The sequence below is a fragment of the Leopardus geoffroyi genome, chromosome C3, assembly GCF_018350155.1.
Source record: "Leopardus geoffroyi isolate Oge1 chromosome C3, O.geoffroyi_Oge1_pat1.0, whole genome shotgun sequence".
In the NCBI taxonomy this organism is placed as follows: Eukaryota; Metazoa; Chordata; class Mammalia; order Carnivora; family Felidae; genus Leopardus; species Leopardus geoffroyi.
In genome coordinates, this window is record NC_059338.1 from 38,926,015 (window position 1) to 38,944,353 (window position 18,339).

At 39.0% G+C, this 18,339-nt stretch overlaps 1 protein-coding gene across 10 annotated transcripts in view; it reads left to right on the forward strand.

The window, feature by feature from the left end:
* Positions 1-3,361: 3,361 nt before the first annotated feature.
* Positions 3,362-18,339, forward strand: part of RPS6KC1 (ribosomal protein S6 kinase C1) — a 225,490-nt gene continuing 210,512 nt past the window's right edge. For 5 of the 10 annotated variants that reach the window (XM_045452515.1, XM_045452511.1, XM_045452518.1 and 2 more), the window contains exons 1-2: positions 4,042-4,312; positions 17,203-17,238. In XM_045452515.1, the coding sequence (XP_045308471.1) occupies positions 4,208-4,312; positions 17,203-17,238 (141 nt within the window). In that variant the 5' untranslated portion in view covers positions 4,042-4,207. Of the gene's footprint in view, positions 4,313-17,202; positions 17,239-18,339 lie in introns of all 10 variants that reach the window. The other 5 variants (XM_045452514.1, XM_045452513.1, XM_045452516.1 and 2 more) reach the window with 4 other exon arrangements.

Sequence of the window (18,339 nt, forward strand, 5' to 3'; positions counted from 1 at the left end):
TTTGCAGTATGTTGTATGTTTGTAGGTTGGGGTATACCCTCAATACTCAGGTAATTTACAACTGTCTTAACCTTCTTTTTTTGCTTTTGCAAAGCCAGGCAGATATGAAAACTTAGGGCTTTCTTAGGTCTTTCCTGAGCATATGTACAGTCCTGGTTACGTGCGTGATTTTCTAGACTCTCTGGAGCTTTTCAAGGCCCTATTCCCCAAACCTTATTCTCCTGTCTTTCCTCTCAAGCTTCTTGGGCAGTCTATTATTGTTTGTTTTCACAAATATCCCCTGAAAAACAACAACAACAACAACAACAACAACAACAACAAAACAAATGTCCCTTAGATAGCGGCTTTAGCACTGGGACAAGTTAGCTGAGATAAAGACAAGCCTTTTGAGGCCATTCTCCAGGGAACCACTAGATAGGTCAAAAGAAATAATTACTATTCTGTGAGAATCAGATGTCTTTTGCTCCCTTTGTACTGGTACCAGGAAAGTAGACCATTATTTAACGGGATACCCTGAGTTGAAAAGTAGGGGATGGAACTAGGGTAAGTTAAAATGTTAGAAAGTGTGGGGCACCTGGCTGGCTTGGTCAGAAGAGCATGAGACTATTGACCTTAGGGTCGTGAGTTCAAGTCCCATGTTGGGTGCAGAGATTACTTAAATAAATAAGTACTTTAAAAAATGTTAGAAAGCTTTCTGTTCCTAGAGATTTAGCTGTTTTTCTTGAATAAATGCTCCCTGGGTTGCTGTAATCTTGTTTGGTTTTCAGAGCTCTGAAAGGGTTTATATGGACAATTTTTGCCAGCTTTTTTCATTGCTTATATGGAATAGTGGACTTTTGGAGTTCCTTACTCCACCATTTTCCCTCATCATGCTTTTAAAAGCAATTTCCTTACAAATCAAAACCACACTGAGATATCACCTCACGCCAGTCAGAATGGCTAAAATGAACAAATCAGGAGACTATAGATGCCGGAGAGGATGTGGAGAAACAGGAACCTTCTTGCACTGTTGGTGGGAGTGCAAACTGGTGCAGCCACTCTGGAAAACGGTGTGGAGGTTCCTCAAAAAATTAAAAAATAGACCTACCCTATGACCCAGCAATAGCACTGCTAAGAATTTACCCAAAGGATACAGGAGTGCTGATGCATAGGGGCACTTGTACTCCAATGTTTATAGCAGCACTTTCAACAATAGCCAAATTATGGAAAGAGCCTAAACGTTCACCAACTGATGGATAAAGAAATTGTGGTTTATATATACAATGCAATACTACTTGGCAATGAGAAAGAATGAAATCTGGCCTTTTGTAGCAACGTGGATGGAACTGGAGAGTGTTATGCTAAGTGAAATAAGTCATACAAAGAAAGACAGATACCTTACGTTTTCACTCTTATGTGGATCCTGAGAAACTTAACAGAAGACCATGGGGGAGGGGAAGGGGAAAAAAAAAGTTAGAGAGGGAAGGAGGCAAACCATAAGAGACTCTTAAAAACTGAGAATAAACTGAGGATTGATGGGGAGTGGGAAGGAGGGGTAAGTGGGTGATGGCATTGAGGAAGGCATCTGTTGGGATGAGCACTGGGTGTTGTATGGAAACCAATTTGACAATAAATTTCATATTAAAAAAAATAAAAGCAATTTCCTTAAAGATGAATAAGGTAGTACATGTGCTTATTTGCCCTCATTATATCATTTTTGGTGAAATGGATATTTAGATCTTTTGCGTATTAAAACAGTTGAATTGGTTCTTTTTTACTACTGAATTATAGAAGCTCTTTATATATTTTGGATACAAATCCTTTATCAGATACATGTTTTGTAAGTATTTTTCCCAATCTGTGGCTTGTTCTTTAATGATATCTTTCACAATGAAGAAATTTTTAATTTTGGTGAAGTCCAATTTATTAGTTTTTTTCTCTTGTAATTCACTTTTTGTTTCCTAAGAATCATTTGCCTAATCCAAAGTTACAAAGATTCTTTCCTGTGTTTCCTTCTAGAACTTTTATAGTTTTAGGTTTTATATTTATGGCAATGATTCATGTTAAGTTGCTATTTGTAAATCCCAAGCAGGCTCCACACTCAGCTTGGAGCTGGAGGCAGGGCTCGATCCCACGGCCCTGGGATCATAACCTGAGCTGAAATCAAGAGTTGGATGCTCAACTGACTGAGCCACCCAGGTACTCCAACACTGAACCTCCTTAAAAGGAAAAATCAGCAAAAGAGGCTGAAAAGGAGTGAATGACTCAGAGTGTAAAAGAAAAAGCAAAGAGAATGCTGACTCATATACTAAGGACACAGAGGAGTTTTGAAAAGGTGGAAATGGTCAGAAATGTTCAAACTCTGAAAATATTGGGCAAATGTGGTCATTAGTTTTTTTTCAAAGCCGTTTCTTAGTAGGAGTAGAGTAGTGAAGGCCGATTGAAGTGAATATGGTAATGAACGTGTGATATCCCTGAATGTATAAATGTGGGATGTGTGAATACTGATGCAGATTACTTAAAAAACAACTTAGGCAATTTTTACAATAGAGGGAAGGAAAAAGGAGGAAAAGAGGCAACTGTGATGATGTCCTTTTTTCTCATCTCAGCCTGGCCAATTCCTCTCAGTCTTTCAAGATTCATAGTTTCCCCTGTAACGGAAAACCCTTTACTCTGAGTTTGGTGTGCTCTACAGCACTCCACATATACATCTGTCATGGTACTTAGAACAATATGTTTTAATTATTCTCTGTTTTTTCCCACTAGATGGTACTTGACAGCAGGGACTCTCTTTGTAACTCCAGTGCCTATCAGCATGATGTCTGGCACAAAGTAGGGGAATTCAGGTTTAATAAATGAATGATAGATAGATTTAGGCATATGTAGGAGCCAGTGGTGAGAAAAAGATTAAAGGTATAGAAAGCAGAGTTGAGATGTCACTGATGGAACGAACAATGTCTTTAGGTCTGCCGAAGGGGATGGGTTTCAACACACAGGTAGAGTGATTAGTCTTTAAAAGTAAAGGAAGGGAGGGGTGCCTGGGTGGCTCAGTCAGTTAAGCCTCCAACCTCAGCTCAGGTCATGATCTCACAGCCCATGAGTTTGAGCCCCGCGGGCTCTGTGCTGACTGCTCAAAGCGGGGAGCCTGCTTCAGATTCTGCGTCTCCCTCTCTCTCTGCTCCTCCCCTGCTTGCACTCTGTCTCTCTCTCTCTCTCTCAAAAATAAACATAAAAATAAATAAGTAAATAATGAGGAAGGGATGTGTCCATGTCTCATACCAGAACAGAAATGTGACAAGATGAAGGGGTTGGTACTGAGGACTCCTCCCCCTTCTTCTGAAAGAAAGGCAGGGACAAACGGTAGATGGGCAAGACTAGGAGGAACAGAGGGTTGAGGTGAATGGCAAAGACCTGGAATGAATGTTATGGGGAATAAGAAAATCCTGATCAAGGCAAGGTAAAGAATTGCCAAGCACTGGATAGCAACCAATTGAATTGGAAACTCTATCTTCATAGTAGCTTTTAGAGGTCGTGTGATTTTTTTTTTTTTTTTTTTCCCAGTTAGACGCAGGTTCCAGGTTTTAGCATCCGAGGGGATGAATTTTAAGATAGACATAGGGTTGCGGGCCGCTGTGGACGTTGAAAGACAGGTGCACGGGTGGACGGGATTTGTCTTAGAAAAAAGGAGCAGTTATGTCTGTGACAGTTCAAATGTTGTTGTGGGTATGCAAAATGATCGGCCGTGAGTAGGGAAGGAAAGAAGACGCTAGGCTGGACTATCTCTCCGTCCCTTTACGACTCCATATAAGTTTGTACACAGGTTGGCCGAGGGTGTGGAGGACCGGGATCTCACCTGTGTGTCGTGGCTCTAACAGCGCTCAGAAAAATCTAGAAGGTGTCAAGAGCTAGCGCACAGAGACTTCGTTGGAGAAGTCTCAGGTATCCACGGTGACAAGAGAGGTAGTGCGACCACCTGATCCCTGATGCCAGGCCCCGGCCGGGACAGGGGCCAGCGTCCTGCGCGGAGTTTCCCCTCCCCCAGGACACTGGAAAAGGCCTGACCCGGAAGCTTCTCTGCCGAGCCGGAAGCACAAGCCGAGCGGCGGAGGGCAGCCGTGGAGCCGCCGCCCCCTCGCCGCTTCGCGGCTGTTTGGGGATCCCGGACCGCGGCGGCGCCGGGTTGTCCTGATGGTCCCCGGCCGGCGGCGGCGGCAGAGGCGGCGGGAGGATGACCTCTCCCCGGGAGCGGGGTGCCGACCTGGCCCGTTTCTACACTGTCACCGAGCCCCAGCGACATCCAAGGGGCTACACGGTGTATAAGGTCACCGCCCGGGTGAGTGCCGGTGTCAGGCGCGGGTAGAATCCTGAGTTGGGGCGTGAGGGACCAGGGTATGTGCCCTGGTGTGGGGGTACCTGACCGTGGGTCAGAGCCTGGGGTGGGACTGGGTGCTCCTAGTGCCTGGACCCGCGTCGGAGGTGGGGACTTCAGGAAGGCTGGGGTGGGTGCTGAGTGTTGGATGCTCGAGACTGTGCTGTAGAAGGTCGCGGTAGTGCCCTCGTTCCAGGGTGGGGCAGGCGTTGATGGTTTTAAATGGATGACTCAGACCCTATCCCATTAGGACTTTCTCTTCTGAGGCTGAAATCTGCAGAAGTGGTTTTGCTTGCTTCCCAGGGATAGTGTAGATTGAAAAATTAACTTACATAATAAAATATATTTCTTCTCTTGACCTTTTATACAGTGTCAGGTTTGTACTGAGGCAGACAGATTCTTGAGAAGGATGTCGGTGTTAGGGTTACCAGCCTAGGACCTCTGTATCTGGTTGTGTCATTTTGCATCTGAGTTTTTCATGGTGTTCAGTAGGTGACATACGGGAAATTTTACCGGTGTGCGTGTGTGTGTGTGTGTGTGTGTGTGTGTGTGTGTGTGTGTGTGTCTGTCTTGTGTGAGTTGTTTTGAGGGCATATTTAAAAGTTGTGAGGCTTCTTTACATCAGCTAAGCAATTTTTAGTACCCACTTTGTTCATCATTGCTTTTGCGGTGGGTTTTAAAGAGAGTTTGCATCTCCCTGCTTGGAAAAGAAGAGTAACAAAAATAAGTCCGAATGTATGTAATGTATGTATGTAGGTATGAATATGTGTGTATATTAGGCATTTTGAACATATTACCCAATGGAATTCTAATTTTAATGATGAGGAAACTGAGGTTCAAGGAAGTTTCACAACTTGACCAATTTCACATCATAAGAGAGGTGCACATTTGGGATTTCAGTCTAGTTCTGCTTAAGTCCAAGTTATATAAAAAGTTAAGAATTAACTTTATTATTATCATTAATTGTTAGAAAAGAGAGGTACAGATAGTAGTAATGCTAAATATACATTTGGAGGATGGCATAGTCCTCTGTGTTAGCACAGGAAGTAGGATTTGAGAACTGTAAAGGTTAGGTATATTTAGATAAACAGAGTTTGGCTCATGAGAGTGGTACGTGGTTTATGGAAATGGTGCACAATTCAGACAAATGTGAGAAGATGGGAGGAGCAAATTTGTTTAAAGATAAGACCAGGCCTGGTTATCTCAGAGGGTTATACTGAAGATAGAAGGAAATTTGTTACTTCCAGTTATGCAAGTAAGGTTGTTATATTGGCGGAGTGTTAGTTTCAGGTTAAGAAATTTTTTGTATTTTTTTTTGTATTTTTTTTTTTTTAAGTTTTTTCAACGTTTATTTATTTTTGGGACAGAGAGAGACAGAGCATGAACGGGGGAGGGGCAGAGAGAGAGGGAGACACAGAATCGGAAACAGGCTCCAGGCTCTGAGCCATCAGCCCAGAGCCTGACGCGGGGCTCGAACTCACGGACCGCGAGATCGTGACCTGGCTGAAGTCGGACGCTTAATCGACTGCGCCACCCAGGCGCCCCAGGTTAAGAAATTTTTTAAGACTAAAATTAAGGGACCCTTAGAATTACCACTTCTGAAACGTTTCTGGTAATTGGGCCCTTCAAAATCTACTTTCCTAACGTAGTTTATGGAATTAGAACAATCTTTAACATACATAGTGGTCCCTTCACAGCACCCTACTCATCCCTTATGATAACATGTACCTCAATCATATTGTATTAACCTGTTTACATGTCAGTGTCTCTTAGTAGATCGACAGTAGGTCTCCGTCACTGGTATTTGTTTCCTTTTACATCACCTGAGGCAGTGTATGGCACACAGTGTTGAAAAGAAATCGGTGGAATGTTTTCCTCGGCATTCTAGGCAGCACATCCAATCAATACATGTTTGGTTTGAGGCACTAAGTGCTATGAGGAATACAAGACTGAATAAAGCATGTCCCTTCCTTTCAAGGATATTCATAGAAGAGAGTAAACTGGACTTAAAGTAGTACAAGAGAGAATGTTAAATGCTTTAAGAGACTGCAGAAAAGAACTGTGGGATTTCAGAAGATAGAGAGAGATTGCTCTGGCTCAAGGGAGAAGGAGAAGAATTAAGATAGGTGGTGAAGGATGGGAAGAATCCAGACAGGTGAGAGAAAAGCAGAGGGCGTGGTAGGCAGAGGGGTGAATGGGAGGGATAGAGCCCATAAAGCCCTGAAGCTGTGTATGTGTGTGGAACTGGAATAGGAAACACTGGGTATGACTATTACTTGTAGTCTTACTTCTCAGAAGGAAAGGTTAACCTCATTTACATCTTAAGTATCTTTTCTTAAGCTGTGAACTAATTTTTATGACCAACAGCTAATGTATGACAACATAAATTAGAACATGAAGTAGCACATTTCCTTAGAACTAACCAAATCTCTATGATATGCATGCTACATATTGCCATGGTTATTTGAACTGGAAATTGCTTACACTGTGTTTTTTTCTCCTTGTAAATGGCTATTTCCTCATTTTTGGCTTCTGTTTTGCTTTTTTCATTTTAAGGCTTGAGAGTCATCATGGAGATATACTTTTTAGAAAAAGTATGTGTAGTATTATAGAACAAGTAAAATATTTATTATTTTGTGAGACTTAAGGAGAAAAACATCTTTCCTCAGGAGAATTAACCAAGTAAGTAGTGCTCCCCTGAGACAACTTCATGAGCTAAACATTAGGGATGTCTTCTGTGTTTCCTACTATTGATTTTCTTCTAGCTTTAGGAAGCAGTCCCTATATTCTTGATCCTTATAGCGTTCTTTATGTAGAAGTAGAATTAGAATCATGGGAAGTAAGTACCATTGTTAAGTTTTAGGTAGCATAAGAGCTCTCTCATCTTTTTAAGACTCCTTCGTGCTTAGTTTTGCATTTCTCTGGAACCTAGCAGGCTTGACTAACCTTATGGCCAGTCACACGCTGGCTAACAGATTTCCTAGATAAGTTCTGTGTTGTTTATCAATTTTTATCTAGAATAAATATTTCTATTAAGAATTGGAAAGTTGTTTTAGAGATTTCCTTGGTTCTTTACTTAAAGAAGACACAGATCTACAAGAACCATTACCAGTGTTTTTGGTTGTTTCACCATGCTATGTTAACAAAACTCATACTGTGATGCAGATTTCTCAACCGCATTAAATGAATGGCAAATTCTTGCCTGTATTCTTTCTGCAAGTATGGAAAGCAAAAGGTATGCTTTCATTTTAATTTTTAAAAATTATTGTTTTTGTTTATTTATTTTGAGAGAGAGAGAGTGCATGCCTGCATGGGGAAGAGCAGAAAGGGAGGGAAAAAGAGAATCCCAAGTGGGCTCCATGTTCAGCATGGAACTGGCCCAGGACTTGATCTCGCAACCATGAGATCCTGACTTGAGCCAAAATCAAGAGCCGGACGCTTAACTGAGCCACCTAGGCATCCTACTATACTTTTATTTTTAAAACGCGTTGTTGCCTTATGTCTATATTTTGAATTGAAGCACAATTTATGTGCAATCAGATTCACCAGTTTTATTCGTACAATTTGATGAGTTTGGACAAATGTATATAGTTGTGTCACCACTGCCATGGTCATCTCTGCACAAGTTCCCCCAGGCCTCTTTGCATTTGGTTCCCCCCTCTCCACCCCCTGTCCCTAGGGAACCACTGGTCATTTTTCTGTCACTGTAGATCAGGTTGTATTTTCTAGAATTTGATATAAATGGAATCATACAGTATGCACTTTGTTTTTTGGTTTGACTTCGTAACTTAGCATGAGTACTTGAGATTCATCTCTGTTGTTGTTTTTACTCTTTTTTATTGCTGACCGATACTCCATTGTATGGTTATACTACAGTGAATCCATTCTCCTGTTGAGTTGGGTTGTTTCCAGTTTTTGGCTGTTATGAGTATAGTTATCACGACCATTTGTATATAAGTCTTTGTTTAGACGTATGCTTTCTTTTTTCTTGATGGCATACAACCTTGTTTACTGTGGCTTTAAACTAAGTCTTTTTTTTTTTTTTAATTTTTTTTTTCAACGTTTTATTTATTTTTGGGACAGAGAGAGACAGAGCATGAACGGGGGAGGGGCAGAGAGAGAGGGAGACACAGAATCGGAAACAGGCTCCAGGCTCTGAGCCATCAGCCCAGAGCCCGACGCGGGGCTCGAACTCACGGACCGCGAGATCGTGACCTGGCTGAAGTCGGACGCTTAACCGACTGCGCCACCCAGGCGCCCCGTTTAAACTAAGTCTTGAAAGTAGGTTCTCTTTCTCAAATTTGTCTTGGCTGTTCTAGATTGTTTGCATTTCTGTATAAAGTTTAGAATCAGTTTGGCAAATTCTATAAACATGCCTACGCCAGATTTTGATTGGCGTACTTTGAGAATGTAGATCAGCTTCTACAGAAGAAGATATCTTAGCGATATTGATATCTTGGCAATATTGAATCTTCTGATCCATGTACCTTCCATTTATGTAGCTCTTTAAGCGACATTTTCTAATTTTCAGTGTGCAAGTCTTGTGCATACTTAAAGCAATTTAGGTTTGTTTTCAGACTGAGAATATGTAAGTCCTCATTTTATGTTGCTAACATTTGTTGAGTATTAAGAGCAAACACATGATGCTTACTTTGAGTCGAGCACTGTTCTAAGCGTTTTATATAAATTGGGACATTTTCCACAGCAGCCCAATGAGTAGATGCTATTATTATTCTCACGTTATCAGTGAGGAAATTGGGGCCCAGAGAGGTTAAGTAACTTGCCCAGGGTCACATGGCTAGCCAGGGGTGGAGTCTAGATTTGAGCCTAGTACACTGGCCTGAGTCACAGTGCTTTTATCCCAGTGCTGTGCTGTTGACTACCTATGTTATAAAACATTTCATTAGATTCTGTGGGTGTATGTATGGGGAGACCTATGTGTCCCCACGGGGCCTTACTGTAGTTTGGCAAAACTGATGGGTACATGGAAAATACAGTAACTGTGATAATGTGAACAAAAAAGGGAGTAGGGAATGAAGGGAAGAAGCACTTAGCTTGATTTGAGTCTGAAAATTGCCATTTCTAAGGCATCAAATTGAAACACTAGTTGTATTGCTTGGAAGGAACCTGCTTTCAATTCCTGACCATATTCTTGTATATGGCCTGCTTGTGCTAGGGAAAGGAATTATTTGCAGTTTCCCAAGTATGGTAGTACATTTCCGCGCCCGCACCCCCCCCCCCCGGCCCCCCCCACCTCTCTGTTAGATGCTGTTTCCTCCGTCTGGAAAGTTCTCTTTTGTGTTGGCATCCCTGCTCACCTGAAGTGTCAGCTCTTGCCCTGTGCTCTCCAGGAAGCCTTTCTTAGGTGTAGAACCCCATGTGTGTTATACGTTCCTCCATGAAAGCCTTTGTCATATTGTACTTGTTTGCTTCCTCCCCTGAGGGTGGGCTGCCTTTTTAACTTTGTGTTCTTGCTGCCTAGCTGGGAGATACTGCAGGAACTTGAGAGAGGCCTGGAAAGAGGCATTGTTTTTCTAAGTGTTCCTTTTTAAACTGATATACAGTAAAATTGACTTGTTATATACTTCTGTGTATCTTTACACATATAGATTCAAATATCCACCACCATCATCAGGAAACAGAACAGTTCCACATCCCCAAACACTCCCTCATGCTATCTCTTTTTCACACTTGTCTCCCCACCTCTTAGCCCTTTGGTGACCACTGATGTGCTCTCTACCTCTCTACTTCTGTCTTTCTGAGGGTGTTGTATAAATAGAATCGGCCAGTATTTAACCTTTTGAGGCTGTCTTTTCCCATTTTTTCATTGGGTTGTTTGTTTTCTAACTGATGAATTTTGAGATTCTTTAGTTGTTCTGGATGTAAGTTTGTTGTCAGCTATGTGATTACAAATATTTTCTCCCAGTGTGTAGTGTATCTTTTCACTCTTAACAGTGTCTTTCACAAAGCCAAAAGTTTTAATTTTGGTAAATTCTCGTTTATAATTTTTTTTTTCTCGTATGAAGTGTGCTTTTAGTGTTTGATCTAAACATTCTTTAATACCCCCAGGTCACAATTTTTTCCCCAGTGTTTCATTCTAGAAAATTGTTTTGCATTTTGCATTTAGCTCTATGATTCATTTTGAGTTTATTTTTGTATAAGGTGTGAGGTTTAGGCAGAGGTTCATTTTTTGCACACGTATGTTCAATTGCAACAAAACAGTGTTTAAGAGACTAGCCTTTTTTCTTTTTTTTCTTTTTTTAAATTGCATCTCTGTCAAAAATGTCAGCATTATATATGTGGATCTGTTTCTGGATTCTCTATTTCGTTCTATACCACACTGTCTTGATTATGGTAGGTTTATCTTTATAGTAAGTCTTAAAATTAGGGAGTAGAATTCCTCCAACTTTATTCTTTTTCAAAATAGTTTTGACTATTCTAGTTCCTTTGCTTTTCTATATCAATTTTAGATCAGGTTGTCTATATCTATAGGAAATCCTAATGGGATTTTTATTAGAATTCCATTAAATCTATGGGTCAGTTTTTGGGAGAATTGAATCTTTACTCTGTTGAATCTGTAAATTTGCAAATGAACACAGTATGTCATGCCATTAATTTAGATGTTCTTTGATTTCTTTCAACATTTTATGTTGACCGTATACAGATTCTGGACATTATTGTTAAATATATTCCCCAGTATTTCATCTTTTTGTAGCTATCATAAGTAGTATTAAAAATTTGGTTTTCATAAGAGACTCTTAAGTACTGAGAACAAACTGAGGGTTGATGGGGAGTGGGGGAGAGGAGAAAGTGGGTGATTGGCATTGAGGAGGGTACCTGTTGGGATGAGCACTGGGTGTTGTATGGAAACCAATTTGACAATAAATTATATTTAATATAAAAAAATAAAATGTGGTTGGAGAAAAAAATAAAAATTTGGTTTTCATTTTTTCATTGCTGGTATAAAGACATTTGAGTTCATTTTTGTGTTGACCTTATATCTATGACCTTTTCAAAGTTACTTATTAGTTTAGGAGTTTTTGGTAGAGTTTTCATCTTTTCCTACATAGACAATACATGTTTGGCAAAAGGGGCAGTTCTATTTTTTCCTTCTAGTCTGTATGTCCTTTATTTCTTTTTCTTGTCTTATTCTTGCGAGGACTTGTAGTACTAGGTCGAATAGGAGTGATGAGAGTGGACATCCTTCCCTTGTTCCTGATCTTGGAAAGCATTCAGTCTTTTAATTATGATAGTCACTGTGGAGTTTTTGTATATGGGAGGCAGATTTAATTTTTGGTTTTGTTAGCTTTTTATTTTGAAAGTAATGCATATTCATAAACATTGCAAGTAATAACTGAAGCCACTATAAGGAAATACAAGCCTACTAAATTTTAAACCCTTAATTAACTGTTTACATTATTACAAATGTCTAGTGTTAAAGTGGTGAGAATTACCACTCATTACCAGTTGTTAGATCAGTAGCTCCCTGAAAGTTTCTTGAAGAAATAATTGGTGTGGGCTTACTCTGGAAATATTTTCAGTAAATGGAGTAGTCATGGGGGTGGGGGAAGATTAATTTATTGAAAAATGTATTTATGATTAGACATTTTGAAAACTCATGGCTCTTAAGTTGTTCAGTTTTTTCCTAGAGTAATGTTTCATTCTACCTTTGTTTTTGACTCTTAATATTGTTTAATAGGAAACCATCTCACATACCAAAAACTTTAGTAAGCAGGTTTTAAAATTCTGTTTTCATTTTGTTTATTGACAACTTATATGCTTGGGCATTTGAGTTCACATTAAGATTTTATGTTAAACTGCAAACTTTAACAGTAAGCGTTTTGATTTTCCTTGAACTTTGGAAAATAGTTTACCTTAGAGTGGTGCTATAATGGTAAAATTTCAAGTGAGAAAAACAACTTTAACATTTATTGAGTATCCAAAAGTAACTTGCTGTTGTAGTTTCTTTATTCTCTCTTTAGATTTTGGGATTTTAATGATGTAGAAAGCAATAATTCCTTTCAACGTATTACTTTTGTAAAAACTTGTTAGAAAGTGGAATGCCTAAATTTTTTCCCATTGATGTCTCTATCTTATATGGGAGTTCTTTCATTCCAGAGAACTAAACAGTGTTGTAAAGTGTCTAATTATGGTTTGTGCAGGTGCTGTCTCTTGGGTCCAGACTACCTGGTTGGCAGGTGATTAACCAACCCAAATATTCTTGCCAACCAGTGACACCTGCAGCTCTGCAGGGAAAAGAGGGAGAGAGGAACTGAGATGCAGGTGACGGGGTGGGAGGGAAGGTTGAGTTTGGTAAGAGGACTGCGTGAGTTGGGCACTTTGAGGTATCTCCTCTTCTTGCCAGGGTGTGTGTGTGTGTGTGTGTGTGTGTGTGTGTGTGTGTGTATGAAATGCAGTTTAAAGGTGTGTGTGTATGAAATGCAGTTTAAAGGTGTCAGTATATTTATATGAAAGTATGGATTTTGTGAAACTCAAATGTCTGAAAGTCAGGATTGCGTGCATTACATTGATGAATGTGCCATTTGGTTTACCTAATGGGCACGATGGGAAATGTTCACTATAGTGTAACCTTACATTTTTGTATATCCAATTATTCCCATCCTACATTTGGAGAGTCATATCTTTGAGAAATGGAGAGTGGGCATGTCCCTCTCTCTCTCTCTCTCTCTTTTTTTTCCATGTTTGATTATTTGTATCTTGACACTAAGTTTTAAAAAGAATGTTACTTTTGTAAACCCTTTGTCTTCTTAGCGCTGCTATTACCAAACTAGTAGCTGAACAGCCATCAGATTTGACTGTAATAAGTTGCTTATAAAAGTAGCTTCTTAAAATTTATATTTGACTCATTCCTACTTGGTTCTAAAGGGACTTATTTTGTGATCATTTTTTTGTAGGCCATATAATATGTTCGAATAATTTTTGTAGCTTTGTTTTCTAGGAACTATCAATCTCATGAAGAAGACAATTCTTTTGTGTAGGTCTGAGTTAAGAGAGTGATTTCAAATCATAATTTTGATGGTAATTAGATAAATGAGTATTTTAGACTTGACTTTTAAGGAAACTTGGTAATACTTATTCAAAAGTAAGATAAAATAAATTTTATATAAAATAATTTATATAAAATAAATTATTTTTATATTTTATATTTATATAAATACATATTTATATTTTTATAAAATTTATATATTTATATTTTATATTTGTATGAAATAACTTATTATTTATGTAAAATAAATTAACACTGTGAAATGGATACAGAGGACCTAATTACTGTATGATCTGTTGATTATTATGGTCCTGAGCTAGGCCAAGCCCTAACTTCAGGTCTTTGTTTTTTTTTTTTTTTTTTTTTTTTTTTTTAATGTTTATTTATTTTGGGGACAGAGAGAGACAGCATGAATGGGGGAGGGGCAGAGAGAGAGGGAGACACAGAATCAGAAGCAGGCTCCAGGCTCTGAGCCATCAGCCCAGAGCCTGACGCGGGGCTCGAACTCCCGGACCGCGAGATCGTGACCCGAGCTGAAGTCGGACGCTTAACCGACTGAGCCACCCAGGCGCCCCTCAGGTCTTTGTTTTAAAGATAGGCAAGAGGGCTCGTTTTAAGGTTGCTTTTTCTTTGGTTTATTACCCAACTGGTAAAAAAGCAGTTAGTGGCTAGCACTAGAGCCTGTATTCAAACCCCTTTCTTAGCGCCTTCTCTTCTGCCAAAGCACTTCTTCGGCTGCTGTTGGTTGACTTACATTTCTCTGTAAAAGACAAAATGGATTTACCTAATAGGCATCAGGAATATTACTTGCAAACTTGGAATTTTAATCTTTAGGAGGGCTGATTTGGTTATGTCCTGGAAGGACTACTTTGTTTGGAATCATGGCTCTGAGATCCAGTCCTGCCTGTAACTGATTAATATGTTTAGTATTAGTGATGCTCTTGGGCTTGGTCATCTTGTCCTGCCAGGCAGGGTTGTTGGGATGATTAAATGAAGTAAAGGATTTAATTTCTTAGCACAGTAGGAGACAGTTACCTTCACTGTAAGCCCTTATTTGTTTTCCTAAGTTCAGAATTTGCTGTTGGCATTAACAGGGGCAGATAGACTACAGATATTACAGCGGCATTTCCCAAATGTATTCGAAATTTAGTGGATGTTGCACTAAGTAAATAAAATAACAACAAATAACATGATAAAAATAAAAAGTGGAGTGGATAGATGACCTGGGGAAATACTGTTTTATTTTCCTTTTGGAGATTTACTAGGCATAATAATATATTAAAGGCCTTTAGAAATTCTGCTGTAAAAAACATTTCTTTTTTAAATAAAGGTAAACTGAAATTGTCATTAAGCTCTTCCTTTAAGAGCACCGATTTTAAAGAATATTGATATTCCGTACAGCACGGTTTGTGAAGCGCTGCTTTAGGGTCATAATTTTGAAGATGACTTGGGGATAGAATTCTCTGTAACAAGAGGCTTTTCAAGATATATGTCTAGCATCTTACCCATGATAGGTAACGCTTGCAGTGGAAATTTATGAACTTTAAACAGAAGGAATCACCACTTTAAATTCCATCTTCTGTGGAATTTATTGGCTGAAATTTATGACAAAATACTGAAATTCACCCAGAAAAAAGTTACTAAATGCTAGTTAGCAACCTATATCAGAGAGAATTTACAGTATTTTTTAGAGTTGATACTACTTGTTGAGATAATTGCTAATACAGCATTAAAAGTAGGGGTCTGAAGGCTGTTTGTTCATTTTCCTTTTAAAAAAATTTTTTTTTCACATTTATTTATTTTTATTTATATTTTTATATATTTTATTTTTATTTATAAAAGTAGGGGTCTGAAGGCTCAGTTTGTTCATTTTCCTTTAAAAAAAAAATTTTTTTTTAACATTTATTTATTTTTGAGAGACAGAGAGAGATAGAGCACAAGCAGGGGAGGAGCAGAGAGAGAGGGAGACACAGAATCCAAAGCAGGCTCCAGGCTCTGAGCTGCCAACACATAGCCTGATGCGGGGCTCAAACTCACAGACCGTGAGATCATGACCTGAGCCAAAGTTGGCCGCTCAACCAGCTGAGCCACCCAGGCACCCCTTGTTTTCCTTTTTTTTTTTTTTGTTTTTTTAAAGTTGGTTTATTTATTTGGAGACTATGAGCCGGGGAGGGCCAGAGAGAGAGGGAAAGAGAGAATCTGTCAGTGCAGAGCTGGTTGCGGGGCTAGATCTCACAAAGTGTGAGATCATGACCTGAGCCGAAATCAAGAGTCAGATACTTAACTGACTGAGCCACCCAGGTGGTAACTGAGCCACCCTGGCTGATTTTAAATAGTATATATATATATTTTTTGTTTTGGACCTCAGGAGTAGTGTTGAGTTGATCATCATCTTCAGTTCGTGGTATTGTGACCAGTCATCAAAGACTTTTTTCTTTCTCTCATCCATAGGCAACTGTTTTAATGTGTTTGATGTTTCTTCTTATCTTTGCAAGATGCATATTGTAGCATCAAGTACGTGAATTTTACATTTGCCTAGATGGTATTATGTATCAAATGTCAGTTTTTCCCACTAAAATGCTATTTGTTTTTTGTTTTTTGTTTTTTTTTTTTTTTTTCAACGTTTATTTATTTTTGGGACAGAGAGAGACAGAACATGAACGGGGGAGGGTCAGAGAGAGAGGGAGACACAGAATCGGAAACAGGCTCCAGGCTCTGAGCCATCAGCCCAGAGCCTGACGCGAAGCTCGAACTCACGGACCACGAGATCGTGACCTGGCTGAAGTCGGACGCTTAACCAACTGCGCCACCCAGGCGCCCCTAAAATGCTATTTGATGATTTAAACACCCAGCCTTCTTTTTTTAAGTTTTGTGAGGAAATCTTTTTTTAAATTTATCTACCTATCTATCTATTTATTAATGTTAATTCATTTTTTTTTTTTAATGTTAATTCATTTTTGAGAGACAGAGAGAGACAGAGCACAAGCTCTGGTGGGGCAGAGAGAGAGGGAGACACAGAATCCGAAGCAGGCTCCAGGCTCTGAGCTGTCAGCACAGAGCCCTACACGGGGCTCGAACTCAACAAGCTGTGAGATCATGACCTGAGCCGAAGTCAGACACCTGACTGACTGAGCCACTCAGGTGCCCCAGTGAGGAAATCTTTCTAAATGGTGTTAGACTTTTTGGCTTTTATAATTAGAAAAATATGAAAGAATCCTCCCTCTTTCTCTTCGCTCAGGGAATATTGATAGGATTATTTGTCCCTGAGAACCCTGATAGGATTATAATGTTTTATAAGTTACTTTTGTTTTTTTCTTCATCGTTATATGGTCAGTGATTACTTCTCACAGATATTGGTGTGTGGCCATTGTGGCTGCTTTTTTTTAAATTGAAATTATTTATGGAGCTAATTGTAGATTCACATACAGTTATAACAAGTAATACAGAGCCGTCTCTTATATGCTTTGTGTGGGTACCGCTGGTTTTTTTGCTTTTACCTTATATGTAGGCTCAGAAGGGGGATAGACTAGCTTGTTAGAATTATGTCAAGTAAGAGTGAAGCCAGGGCATTCTCTTACGAATGTAATGCATGAACTTTAGTGTGTGGATTTTTTGTTAGCTGCCTTTTTCTTAATTTTGTAGCGTGTTTCGGATGGTGAAGTTATTATATAGCTGAGTGATATAAGTGATATATATAAGATATATATAGCTAAGTGATAAAATATGGCATTTCTTTTCTTTTAAACAAATTGAATTATTTATACAAATACTGTTGAAAGTAGTTATACAAATTTGAAATCTTAAATTTTGGTAATGATGAGATATTTCTGTGTATGTTTTGTTTTAGGTTGTTTCTCGAAGAAACCCAGAAGATGTCCAGGAGGTAACATGTTTATACATATGAAAATTTTATTTTATATATTTGATACAAATTTAATTAAATGCTTTGTTGAGGAAACTGAATATTGGTATGTCTATATTTATGTTTGTCTGGATCTGTTGAGTACACGTTAAGTTACACGAGGAAGAATTTAAGGAATTATAGTGCTGTTTAATGTGATAATATATTTTTTTTAATTTTTGTTTTTAATATTTATTTATTTCGGAGACAGAGAGAGGCAGAGCATGAGTGGGGAAGGGGCAGAGAGAGAGGGAGACACAGAATCTGAAGCAGGCTCCAGGCTCTGAGCTGTCAGCACAGAGCCTGACGCGGGGCTCGAACCTGAGATCATGACCTGAGCCAAAGTTGGATGCTCAACTGACTCAGGCACCCCTGTGATAATATTTTTGATAACTAACATAAGGTTTCAGTATAAGTTAAGAGCTCTTATTTATTTCAAAGTCATGATAACTAGTAAAAAATGAAAAGTATTTGAGTAACTAATATTAATTTTAAAGATCATCATAATAAATTGTGGGTTCCTGTCTACTTTGACTTCTTTTAAATATTCATTTATTTTTGAGAGACAGCATGAGCTGGGGAGGGGCAGAGAGAAGGGGGGACAGAGGATCCAAAGGGGCTCTGTGCTGACAGCTGCAAACCCGATGCAGGGTTGGAACTCACGGAACAGTGAGATTATGACGTGAGCCGAATTTGGACACTCAACCGACTGAGCCACCCAGGCACCCTTACTTTCACTTTTATATTGAGTTGGCATGTTGACAGCTTGGAAAACTGCTTTGGGTGTAACTGTTTCTTTTTTAAATTTGTTGTTCTTTTGCCGACTCTTCTCTAAAATGACGCCAGCTTGTTGTGTTTTTGCTTAACACTATATAATTCTCTATTTGTAATTACTTTGTGCTTGTTATATACCCTTAGGAATCCTAGCTGAGGAGCTTGTTTCTTTTAACATTTTTTTTGATTTACTTTCATTATTTTATTTACCGGCTCATTTGCACTATGATTAGAAGCACGTATGTTGGGGAAATTTTTTTTTTTCTTACTGAAGTGTTTAAAAAAAAGACATTATAAATTGGCATTCTT